The following is a 13278-nucleotide window of genomic DNA, read 5'->3' on the forward strand; positions in this document are numbered from 1 at the left end:
ATTGAGCAATCATTTTAGGCAACAGTTTACCCAACGGGCTAGATGATCTTTAATTTCCAGCTCTAACTTCTTTCAAAATTCAAAGAGTGCCCCTACATCCATAGGGTATCCAAGAAAATCAGTTATGTAGAAATGAAGGACTGAAAGAATATCACTGCTTAGAGACTTAAGAGCTAGGCCCAAAAGAGTTCAGCTCAGTCTGAGCTTGAGGGGGGAACTGTATATGCAGATCTATTGCTTCTTCGGGCCAGGGAAGTTCAGCTAAGTCCAAGTCAGGAGACTGGATTTGAGTAAGTGGATGTGGATGTCCACAAATGGTGATGCCATTTAAGCTAAGCAGACTGAGCCTTGTAACTACGTAGGCTGGGAAGCCGCCCGTAGATGGCTGTGTTCTCAAGGTCATACCTACAGCAAAGCTATGAGGCTGTACTTAAGGCAACTGACTCTAAGGACCGCTATTGTAGATGATTTATCACAAGGCATAGTTGTTTCTGAAACTCTAGCCACGGGAAAAATAATCAGCTCTTCAGATGGTAGCAGGGAGCCCATCATATGTCCAGTGTTGCTTAGTTCTAAAAATCTGTGGTCCGTGAGACTGCACATGTTCATCCTTCATGGTTTTATAGAATGTGGCCATATGTCCTCTTAATTATCTCCATTTAGAAACAAAAGGATGGTACTTGTCCTGTTGGCTGCCACTCTTTTGGATCTACTACAATTTCTCTCTTTAATATTCAGTCAACAGAACTGAACATACTATTCTCCACAGGAGAATGAGAACAGGCTGATATTTTCTCCTTTGTCTTAAATGTCCATCATGATTATATGCAAATTTTGGCCAGCATTTTGTGCAAAAAAGCAAATTAAGCCAATGTCTTTAGTAATCAAATAAATATAAATTATTTCCTCATAGCTTAGAGACACAACATTTTATAAATCCATTTTAGTTTATTTTCTGCTAAATGCACTGCTTTGCAGGAATACATATGGAAGTTCATTTAGTTTTATCCTCATTAGATAGGTCTTTCAAATCTTTCTGAATTATCTAATAGATGTGAGGTCATCTTCACCAGAGTAGTTATTTTCCTGGTAGCTATCAGAGGATTCTGTGGGGTTTGGAGAGTAATCTGGCATTGTGTGGTCTAGGGATCTGCACCACGATCTATAATTATGGAGTGGTTTTCCTTCAAGGTCCACCATTTCTCTAGGGGTGTTTGACCTACCTATCTTAGATATAAAGTCCTACATAAACCCTCAGAAAGAAAATCAGTTGCTTCAATCAGTTTCATTTGTTCTGAGTCCATGAACATAATTTTTAGTTTAATATCTATGCCTTCCTGGCTTTTCAGTGTTTCAGTTTAACATAATTTTGGTAAAACTACACTTAAGGTTATGATGAGCCATGATCAAATCTAAACCTTTAATCTATGACCTCTAATGACACAGTTGTATCATAATCCATTATTGTCCTCTTCCTTTCTGCCCCCATTAATGGTATTTCAATTAAGGTGTCCTTTTTCTTTCTTTCTTTTTTGAGACTACATTCAAAAGAGACTCTCAAGCTACTATCTAAATTTAGCCTCACTGATCAATACTGACATCTAAATTAACTCCCTTTTTCCAAGAGTCAACAGCTTCCAAATCAATATTTCCTGCTCCACCAATTTCCATCAAACACAAATGTCTTCTCTGAAACTGGATCAGAGGACTCCCTAAGGAAAGGGTCTACACTGACAAGGAAAACAAGCCTGTCTAATGAGGCATGGTGGCTTAACCAAGCAGCAGTCCCTTGGCACCTCGAGAGCCACTGCCCTTTGCAAAGGGTTTGGTAGGTTTCCTGAGAATCTGATTTGAGCAATTTTGTAGTTTTGAACTACAATCCCACGGTGTGTCATTTTTGTCATGGCAGGGATAAGGAATTTTTCCGCCCCCACAGAAGAATTCCTTTTTTGTCTTCCCACTCATGAAATTATAAATGGAAAAGTATACAGATATTAGTCCACCCCAGATTATTTATATAGAGACAGTCTACTTCCCCATTTGAAAAAATACTTATCATCAGCCCAGTCTCCTCCTATACAGAATGTGAGTTGGAGAATGAATATATTTCTATTTTAATACAAGCCAAGGAAAAGTGAATTAGGGAGTTGACTCTACCACTGATGCTGGAAAAAAATAAAAACCAAGAACAAAAGCAAATTAATATATTTCATTTCAAAGTCAAATAGGAATGATTTTTCTGTTATCTGTTTTGTTCAGATGGTCATTCCTACCACCTTCCACTGATGGAAACAACCAAGTAGGAGCAACAGAGGATTCCGATGACCTGCAGGAGCCCTGCTGACCTCAGACAGGTGCCACCTCCTCCATTAAGCTTAGGCCATGCTTGCTCCTGTCTTCTCAGAAATGGTACTGCTGAGGTCAGGAAAACCTCAGACCATTCAGTTAGAGGGATTTTTTTCTTTATTTTTAAATTTTGAATTGATAAACATAATTGTACATATTTATGAGAAACGTGATATTTTGCTACAGATATACAATGTGCAGTGCCCATTGTAACTGGGATAACTATCACCTCATTTATTTGTGTTGGAAACATTCAAATTCCTTTTTTTTAGCTATTTTGAAATAAACAATAAATTGTTGTTAACTATAGTCACCCTACTGTACTATACCACACTAGAACATATTCCTCCTAACTGTAATTTTGTGTCCATTAACCAACCTCTCTTTATCCTCCCCTCCTTTCTACCCTTCTCTACGTCTGATAGCCATACTCCACTATCTACTTCTAAGAGATCAGCTTTTTTGGCCCCCACATGCATGTGATATTTGTCTTTCTGTGCCTGGCTCATTTCACTTCACATAATGTTGGAGGGCCTTTATTTCTCCTGGGACCACATGGTAAGAGTTGGGGCCAAAAGAGGCAAACTTTAGTACCTTGGATTTAGGAGGCCTGGGCTAAAGTTTCAGCTAACTAGTCAAGAATCCTTGGGGAGCACTCATCCTATGGTACGTTAGTTTCCTCATTTGAAAAGTAGGCATAACACCACTTCTCCCCGTGGGCATGTTCTCTTAAAATGAGACCATAAATGAGAAAGTACTTCTCATATGAAAAGAAAGTCCAATCTTAACTACTAAGTTGCAGAATTTGCATACTCATTACTGTTCTGGGCCTGCTAGGATTTCCACCAAGTCCTTATGAATAACAGTTCTCTCTGGAGACTCAGATGTGATCCCAGTGTCATTAAGCAGAAACAACCTGGAGGGCAACACCATAACCCCACCTTGCTTAAGGCTCATGAATTTAATCTGTGCTGAATACAGATCTTTAGCATGGCGAGGGTGGGCTGTGGCTCAGCACTGATTGGAAGAGATGGGGAGTGGAGAAAATAGTTTTTTCATTATAATAAATAACAATATGATAACTAAGACATAGGAATTAAAGCAAGGAATATTCTTACTATAAGGAATCAAGCAACAATTAAACAAAATAAAATGCTTTTGGCCCTCATGCTAAATCAATAGGCTTAACTCTAAAAGTTCCAGCATGGAGAGGTATGGTTTTCTAAAGAAAAAAGGTAAAAGCTCTAGCAGCTGGTATAGAAAAGAAAAAAAAAATGTTTAAAGGAAAGATGTTTCTCTGCTTAGGATGGTAGGGTGCGGCAGAAAGGGGCAACCACAGGAGTGATGTGGTGCCTGCCCTGCTGGGAAGCCCTCCGGGACCCATGGAGAGTAGTGGTGTGCCCTCTCCTCAGGGTGACCATGGTCTGCTGACCTCCTAAGCTTCAGTGGTCTAATCTATAAAATGGGAATAAGGTCTACTTCAGAGGACAGTTGTGAAGACTAATGAAGATGTGTATAACAGGCCCACAGCACTCAACAAAATGGAACTATTATCATAATTTTACTTCTTTAATGCACCCTCCCACATTGTCCAAATAGTAATTAAAACAATTACCACTTAGTCTGTTCTTAATATGTGTACTTTTTGTGTTTTTTTGAAACAGGATCTTTCACTGTCATCTAGGCTGGAGTGCAGTGACATGATCATAGCCCACTGCATCTTCAAACTACTGGACTCAAGAGTTCCTTCTTCCTTAGCCTCCCAATTAGCTGGGACCAGGAGCATGCACCACCACATTCAGCTAATACTGAAAATTTTTTGTGGGGTCTTATCATGTTGTCTAGGTTGGTCTCAAATTCCTGGCCTCAAGTGATTCTCTTGCTTTGGCCTCCCAAAGTGTAGGGATTACAGGCATGAGCCATCACGCCTGGCCTGCTTGGTCATTGTGTGTATGTTCCCACAGGTTCCTAGAGATCTAGGTATGTCTTTGGATAAAATGCCTAGCATAATGCTTCATGCAGATAAGTTATTTTTTCTTTTTGAAATCAACTTTAATATGGTGAGAAAACTTTCCTACAATATTCATACACACTTTGGAAACAGTGATGATAATTGCTACTAGTTATTGAATATTAACTATGTGTCAGGCACACAGGTGCCCCAAATTAATTAGCCTGACTCTATATCCTAAATATGTTTATTGATAAATGATTTGTATATTTCCCATGGACTGCTTGACAGGATTGAGGACAGAAAGAAAGAATAGATTCGGTGACTGAGGATGACTCTGGAATGGATTGTTATATAACAGATAAATCATGCATTTGTTCTTTGGGCCATTGCATCATTGGGTCTATTTGCTACTGCAGCCAAGCTTTCGGAAACTAATACAAGCAGTCCTTAATTTACCTATTTTTGAAGTGTTGTTTACTTAAAGGGGGACCAGTCGCTCTGTATGCCTTACCTCATACCAGGAGTAGGTCCAAGGTCAGGCTCAGCTGGCTGAGAAACCCATGTTGAAGGAAGGCCTGGGCTTACCTGTTTGACTTCAGCCTGGAGGTGCCGTAATTGGAGGCACTGCTCTAGCCGCTTATGAGTTTGCTCCGCATTGAGCTCCAATTCATGCTGCTTCTCATGGAGAAATTCCAGTAACTCTTGTACCTGGGCTGCCAGATCAATGTCTTTCTCACAGATCAACTCAATTCCTGATTTAAAAAATGTAAACAATTAAAAACCAGCTAGTACCATGAAGGCTACATTTCCTTCGATATGCATAAGAAAACTGGAATTTGGAAACAGCCTTTATTCATACCCTCCCAAACTCTAAACATTCCTCTGTGAAACTGGGTACCACAATAGGCCCTTGTTTGGGATGCTAAGATTATGACATCTCTTTTGTATTAACTAATCCTTTGCCTGAGAATTCCTTTTCAACAGATGATCAGTTTCTTATTATCAACAGAAATTAGAGTTATCTAGAGGTTCATCCCTAGACATGACAGCACCCAGCAATTCCTGCTGGGGGATTTGCCAACACCCAGAATATTCACAAACAAGCCTCTAAATCATATCAGAAAACAGAAAACCAAACCAAAAGACTGTCTCCATACTTCTGCCAACAACACACTTTTTTTAGCTGGTCAGATATAATTTATCATTAGATGGTAAGTTCATTCCAATGAGAGTAGACGCACAATAGTGATTTTTTAAAAATTCCTTTTAAATTCCCTGCAAGTGTTGTACAGGTACAGTGGTGATTTTATTAGCCAACTACTTAGGTCCTCTAAAAAAGGAATTGTTAGAAATATATGCTAGCTCTCATATATTATTTATAAAACTCAGACAAACACACCTAATAAATACAACCCAGCAATGCCACAGGGATAATGAGAGCTTATTCATTAAAAAAAAAGCTTCATGTTAAAGTTGTGCCCACACAAGGAGAGTTTGCTCATTGTTTTTCTACTGATTTATAATTAGTAAGCTCAGTCAGTCACTGACAAGTGTTCCTAATGTTTATGTATAAACACCCAACATTAATAAACTGTCAACCATCTAACCTACAATGGGAACCTTGAGTCAATATACGCCAGCCAGAAGCTGTGGCCCCGCTCCTTGTTTACCTCCTTGTCTTACCTTTCCTATATACTTTTCCCAATTCATGAGCACAGGTGCACACACACACTTCCTCTCTTCCCCATGCCAGTTCTCCTATTTATACATTATCACCAGCAGGCCTAAGGTAGGCTTCATCAAATGAATTTCTGCCTCAGAAATAAACAAACTCTGAGTGAGAGCAAAGGACTGCTTTAGTAGTCAAAGTCATTCTCTTCACTAGTAACTTGAATTTGATTTCTTACTTGGCTCTCAAAAACTACATGAAAAGTATACTAGCTTTGATTCCTTACTTGGCTCTCAAAGACTACATGAAAGTGTACTAGCTTTGGAACAGTCCTGAGTTGGAATCCTGACCTTGGGCAAGCTACCTAGACTCTCAGAAGCCTCATTTTTCTCATATGTAAAATATGAATTTACATACCTACCTACCTCATAAGCTACCTACCTCCTAAACTTGTGGGATTAAATGAGATGATTCATGTAAAGTATCTCACATACACACATACTACTGTGTATACGTGGCACACAATAAATATAGATCATTGTTCCTCAGACCTGTGGCTTTCCTGACTCCTGACTCTCACCTTAAACTTTCAACTTTCTGCCTTCTTACATTCATACCCTCTCTGTTTCTAACTCTCTCCAACTTGTTGCAAGTTGTGACCCAGGTTGTTTCTTGATTTGGATTGTCTACATATTTCTTATGCAGCCTTGCTTAGAACCTTAGCTCTGGGAAAGTTCTAACTCTGGACTGCTTGCTTATTCTGATCCCTGAGTCCACCTGTCTCTGCAACTTCTTAGTTCTGTCCAAGTCCTTTCCCTGGCTCCTCATCCAACAATCTAGACCCAATGCAGCTTTGGTCCTGATGCTGACACTTTGTCTGAGATGCTGAAGAAAAAGATCCCAACCAATGATGGGGTTCAGACTCAAAAGTCCAGCACATAAGTCACCAAAAAGGTAATGTACTTCCATGGGGAGCCTGCCAATCTCAATATATGGCTACCTAAAAAATAAATCCCCTTTATGAGATTTCTTCATCACTCTCACACCATCAGAAATCCATCACTGCCACCACCAACACACCTGCAGCATATAGTCGGGGGAGTATAAGGAAAGTCTGCACATGCTAAGGGAAATTCATCTCTGGAGGCAAAAATAGTGTTTTATATAAGGACAATATGGGAGAGTGGGAACACTTTTTTTTTTCTGGTGTTACATGGTAATAATTTCAGTATCTTTTCATGTTTATTTTTTGTGTCTGTTTCATAATTCCAAGTCCCAGCTCCTGAAATATCTGTGGGAGACAGAAAAGAACGGCTTGTTCTTTTGGCAGCCAACTCCTTCCAGTTACTATTTTCAATTACCAAGGGGATGAGGTACAGCATCGCCTTGACTGAAATAAAAAGTAGGAATGCAAAAATTTCTACCTCTGCAGTGCTTGGCATAGTAGGATGACCCCTGGCCCTTATCTTTGCTTTCTGGAAATGCAATTTAAGATCCATCTACAGAAGCAGACGCTCTTCCTCACTTCCAGTCTCAGTGTGGATTTGTTGTAGCTCATATTCATTCTGCATGTGTCTCTGGTGTTCAGGATGCTGGGCTTGGGCAAAATGTCTTTCTAAGTGAGCCTCATGGCTCACCTCTGCCACACTATGTTACTTATCAAAGAGGATAGCCACCTACTCAGGACGTCATCCAGGGCAGGCTCCCAGCATGTCCTGAGAATCAGTCCCTGCATTTTCATCCATCTCATTTGGTGTTGTTTTATGTGAGATGAACATAGGAAATAAAATGGATGAAGACAATGCTTATTGCATCTCTGCACTCCTTAGGAACACATCATGTCGTGGACCGAGTAAATGCAAGGAACGTGAAGATTTATTCCAGCCACACCTAGAAGAATAGAAATTATCCCCTCTCCCACTGCCCCCAAACACACTGACACGAGTCCCAATTAAAGCCCATCAAATGGTATCTGTCAATCAGCAGCAGGCAGAGTTTCCTTGTGTTGACATTACCACTCTCAATCTAATGATATATCCATTTCTTTTTCTTAGAGGCTCTCAGGCATGCGAAAAGACATGTTTCCTCTTTCCATCAAGTAGTGGACATATTTGTGATGAAATCGCTTGTCAGGCTCTTCTTAAAAAGTTCTATTCAGACTTCTTTCTGTTGTGCCCCCACAATTTCCTGTGCCCATACCACAATCAGAATACTTCCATTGAGGTTAGTTCCTTATTAACTTGTCCATGTTGTCCCAGGAATGCTGGACTTCTGATGCCAGGGCCATGTCAGTCTTATCCATCTCTGCCTCTTTAAGCCTTAGCACAATGCTTCACTCATATCACCCAATAAATACCTAATCAATGAACAAATGAGCCTCTTCAGAGAACTAAGGTCATATGCTGTGGTGGAAAGTACCTAAGAGCTTGGGGGAAGAACAGGCTTAGGTTTGCTCTGCACGCTGTGAATGGTGAGACTCTGGGCTCCTTCCCCTCTCTGAGCCTGAGTTTCCTTGTCTGTAAAATGGAAATCACAATGAGGACTTTTCAGGATGTTGTGAGAACTATGTGAGATTTAATGTATACAGTGCCTAACATCCAGTAGGCTCAAATATTCATTTTCTCACTTTTTCCTCTCCCTCAGAGAAATTATAATGAATACACTTTGATTGCTGATGGAACTACTGAATGGCTTGTACAAAATGTAAATATAAAATCTTACTGACAGGTGTTTATGTACTCGCCTAATGTATATCATTGGAAACGATATGCTGTTAGACTAATTCTCTCAACTCTGGCTCACATTAGATTCAGCTGGATAATTTTTTTTTTCTTTGAGACTGAGTTTCGCTGTGTCACCCAGGCTGGAGTGCAGTGGTGCGATCTCGACTCACTGCAACCTCTGCCTCCCAGGTTCAAGCGACTCTCCTGCCTCAGCCTCCCAAGTATCAGCTGGAGAATTTTTTAAAAATCGCCATGTCCTGACCACACCCCAGACCAATAACATCAGAATCTCTGTGGCTGGGACCCAGCCATTAGTAAGTCTTAAAGCTCCAGGGGTGATTCCAACATGGAACCAAGATTATGAATCACTGGATAAGATGGTACAATGGCCAGAAACATGGGGAAACAGATATACCTTCTGCTACACTCAGCAGAATGCTCTGCATTGCTGTTTGTTTAGGACTAAAAGTCACAGCTAACAATAAGCATTAGTTTGCTTTCCTTTGTTGCCAGATGGGGGTACCATTTTCATTTCCTCAAGGAGAGAGGTGACTGTGGTCTAGAGTAAGATTTAGATATTTCTGGCTATGCCGCCCATACTTGTAACATGTTTCCAAAAACTGTGTTCTTTAACTATCGGTATCTGCCTTGGATACAGAACATCTTCTTTTCTCTTTTCTCCTCCTCTCTGCATTCCTCTTTCTGTGTCACTACCTCTACCTAACAGTTCAGAAATCACAAAGTCCTTTAATGAGGTTTTTAGATCAGTGTTCTCAACTCTGGTTGTACCTTAAAATCACTTGGGAAGTTTAAAAAAATCTGGGCCCACTCCAGACCAATTAACTAAGACTCCCTAAGGGATGGGGCCCAGGCACTGGTATTTTTAAGAATCCCCAGGTGATTCTCAATCTACAGCCAGGTTAAGAATCATTGTTTTACATCAAGGCTGCTTCTTCCCCTCCTCTTAGCTCTCTAAGGTCCACATTCCTATTAACCCCAGAGTAGCTTCCATTTGGGAAAAAAAAAACACATACACATGCCACACACACACACACACACACATAGATCTTTTTTCTTTCTTTTTTGACACTAGTAAAATTATTTGTGTTCCATTATTTTTACCTACATCTGTTTCACCCACACTGATGTTCATTCTTGATCAATTCAGCAAACATTGCTATTGAGAATTTGTTAGGCACAAGACACTGGCTCTGCTAGATGCTGGGAATGTAAAGAAGGAAGAAAGAATTCTACCCTCATGCTACTGGAAAAACTAATAACTTCAAACCCAAATAACTTCAACAGAATGCAGCATGTGCTAGAATATGAGTACAAAATATACTAGTTGTCAAGCTTCACTGAACCCTTTCCATCTCCCATGTTATCCCAATTCATCCTCACATGACCCTATGTGGTAAGGATTCTGATGATCACTACTTTTCAGAGAGAGTCTGGCAAACATGTACAAGAACATGTACAGGTCCTAAGAGGTGTGGCTGGGATTTCAACCCAGGATTTCCTCCTGATTTTGTGTTCTAGCCTCTAGGCTCAAGGAGAAGAGTGATCCTCACAAAACTTAGTTTAAGAATTTATTGATTTTTAAATGTAGGGGTTGGGTTCTTCTAAGGCAAAGTAAATTTTAAGCATCATGGCCACAGACTCCAGAGATTTTTCACTTGCAAACCTTGTATAAAGAGAGAATTTGATGCTTTGAGTAAATTACAAAAATGACATATCCATAGGGTACGTTGCTCTTGTTTTATTCCTAAAGTCAAGTGCAACAGTCACATGGTCAGCTCTCATGGGAGAGAAGAAGTATGTCCTGGCCAGTGAGGGCAGTTAGGCTGAATTATGGAAAGTAAGAACTGGAGGGAACCTTAGGAATTAAGGCCTGCCACATTAGACAGAAGAAGAAACTAAAGTCTAGAGAGAAAGAAAAGGGACTTCTAAAATCAGACTGCTAGTTTCTGGTAGAACTGGACCTTGAATTCAGCCAGCGCATTGCCCCCAACTTCTTTCAGCAAAATCTACCACCTCACAACTTGAGGCTCAAAGAGATGACTCTATAGTAAGGAAAGAACAATGAGCAAATTAAGAAACTGTTCCTATTTACTCTATTCCTGTGACTGATGTTAAGTTAAGCAAAGGCTTTTGCTTTAGTTAGAGTTGTGGGCACACCAGAGGGATTTAGTAAAGCCTGGCTCAACATCATAAACTTCACCTATGAAAAGAAGCATACAAAAATTCCCTACTTCCATTTGCTACTATAAAATCAAAGCATAAGCCCTTAATTTAGCATGAAGGACTAAATACCAAAAAAAAAAAAAAGTCTTAATATTGTTAATTGTCTTTTTTCTAAGACAACAGTTTATTTTACCTTTAGTCCAAATACAGTCCATTAAACAAAGATTATAAATGCCCAAGCCATTTATTGCCTCAGTCCTGCATCTCTGAAGTCTTACATTCCTTAGCCATTGGGGGACAAGGCCCACTCTAAGCCCACTTACTACCAGGGTGCTGACATGACCCATGAGGGCAGTTAGGCTAAATTAAGGAAAGTGAGAACTGGAGGGAACCTTAAGAATCAAGGCCTACCACACTAGACAGAAGAAGAAACTAAAGTCTAAAGAGAAAGAAAAGGTACTTACCCTTTACCCCATTCCCACCCTCCAGCTCTGGTGTGAATCTACCCTCCATTTCCCTAAGCCCAGAGATGAGTTAGATGCCTCCGCTGCAGAACCAGGCATTCAGCCATAAGACAGGGAGTAAGCATTCCTAAAACCTCTGGATTCATTCTCTTGAAAGCCTCATAGGCTATGCCAGGCTGAACAGGTAGCTGTGGTAGGAGCAGGAGAACAGCCAGTCTCAGCAAAAGGCACAGGAAAGGCCCATCAAACCTCTTCTAGCAAAGCTTATTTGTAGAACAGGATATTGTGGGGGTGGGCAGCCCATCTGCCTGGGGTGTTTTCACCCACTCAGCCCTCATGGTTTAGGTGGATGCCAAGCACAGCCCACCTCAGTCATAAGCAGTCTTCAGGAACTTCTAGCTCCCGACAGTCTTTCTGCTACTATGGATACTTGGCTCTTGGGACAGAGGTTGGCTTGCCCATGGTCACGTCAGCACCCTGGTAGTATGTGCTGCGCGTTTCCAGGCAGACAAGGCTTCTCTTCCTGCTAGACACAGCCACCATGAGGGATGAAGGGTGAGCATCCCTGCATAGCTTCTCTGCCCATCTCTCTGCTAGATACTATGTCTGCATTCTCTTATGGTTCCCAGTCATAGCTACATAGACAGCCACAGTGACCACCATTAGGGCAGGCCAAGGGTCTAAATCCTGAGTCCAGGTAAGATTCCCAACCACAGAGAAAGGATTACGGTTTCCCCTACTTCCCTAATAAGGTACAGTCCATGTCCTAGAACACTGACTCCCAAATTCCGATGCACACATTTACCTGGAGATTTTGTTAACATGTATGTTCAGATTCACAAGTCTGGGATAAGGCCAGCAATTTTGCATTTCTAATCTGCCCCCAAGTGATGGTGGTGCTGCTGGGCCCAGACATGCCAGGTCAGTGGTGCACAAAATCACCTAGAGGGCTAATCAAACCACAGATTGCTGGGCCACGCTCTGCTCTCCCTTAGACTATTTAAGCAACACGGCCTTATTCACGAATCCACCCCTCAGATCAGCTTTGCTTTGGAATTCTTTGACCCTTAGACTATTTAAGTAACATTACCATCTACTCTTGTGTACACAGCTTTAAGAGCATGCTCTATCTGTTTCAATGCCTATAGCAACAGCAAAAGAATCGCAGCAAACATTTAGATGATTCCATAGTGAGGAAAGAACAATGTTAGGAGGTTCTGATGTAATGGGTTCAGGAATGGGCCCTTGAACTTGCATTTCAAACATCCTCAGGTGATGCTAATGCTGCTGATCTGGGAATCACATTTTGAGAGCCACTGTCTCGGTCATTCCACAGATGTCAGCTGTTGTGGTTTAATTACCATGATTAAAAGCAGTGGTTCTTGGCCCTGTGGACACAGTTGAATCACCTTAGGAACTGTTTGCTGTTGCCCAAGTTCCATTTGGAGGTAGTTAAATCAGAATAGCAGGGCATGGGGCCTGGGCACTGTCATTTAAAAAATGTCCCCAGACAGACTGCAAGGTGAGTAGCCCTTCCTGGGACTAAACTGGGCACTAGCTGCATACTTGTTAATAGGCCTGGGTCTCAGAGGCAGTCTGTTCACAGCACAGATGAAAATTCAAAGACAGGCTACGCTGAAAAAAGTGAACAGAATTTACTAGGCTGTCTCTTCTCTGGTTAGGAGTGAAGTCCCTTTGAATGCTGGTTTTTACTCTTTCAGGTCAGTGAAAGAAACACAGTACTTAAGTTCGGTAAAACTACTAAGGTCCCCCTGACAATCTCAGGATTTCCATATCCTTCGTGATAAGCAGGGACATGGCCCAACTATGTTTTAGAATTGATGGCCTTAGCTCTTGTCTACCTCGTGCTGGACAGTGAGGAACCTAAGCCAACAAGGACCCAGGTAGGAGGGCGGCGGAGTAGGTGGAAGGTAGAGA

General features: G+C 41.1%; 1 protein-coding gene across 1 annotated transcript in view; it reads right to left on the reverse strand.

The window, feature by feature from the left end:
- KALRN (kalirin RhoGEF kinase) overlaps nucleotides 1–13278 on the reverse strand; it is a 602830-nt gene that overhangs the window by 301810 nt on the left and 287742 nt on the right. Inside the window, exon 15 of the mRNA XM_032268307.1 lies at nucleotides 4886–5052. Coding sequence (XP_032124198.1) covers nucleotides 4886–5052 — 167 coding nt within the window. The remainder of the gene's footprint in view (nucleotides 1–4885; nucleotides 5053–13278) is intronic.

This window comes from Sapajus apella, unplaced genomic scaffold (assembly GCF_009761245.1).
Source record: "Sapajus apella isolate SASKATOON/1434 unplaced genomic scaffold, GSC_monkey_1.0 scaffold178, whole genome shotgun sequence".
NCBI classification, from domain to species: Eukaryota; Metazoa; Chordata; class Mammalia; order Primates; family Cebidae; genus Sapajus; species Sapajus apella.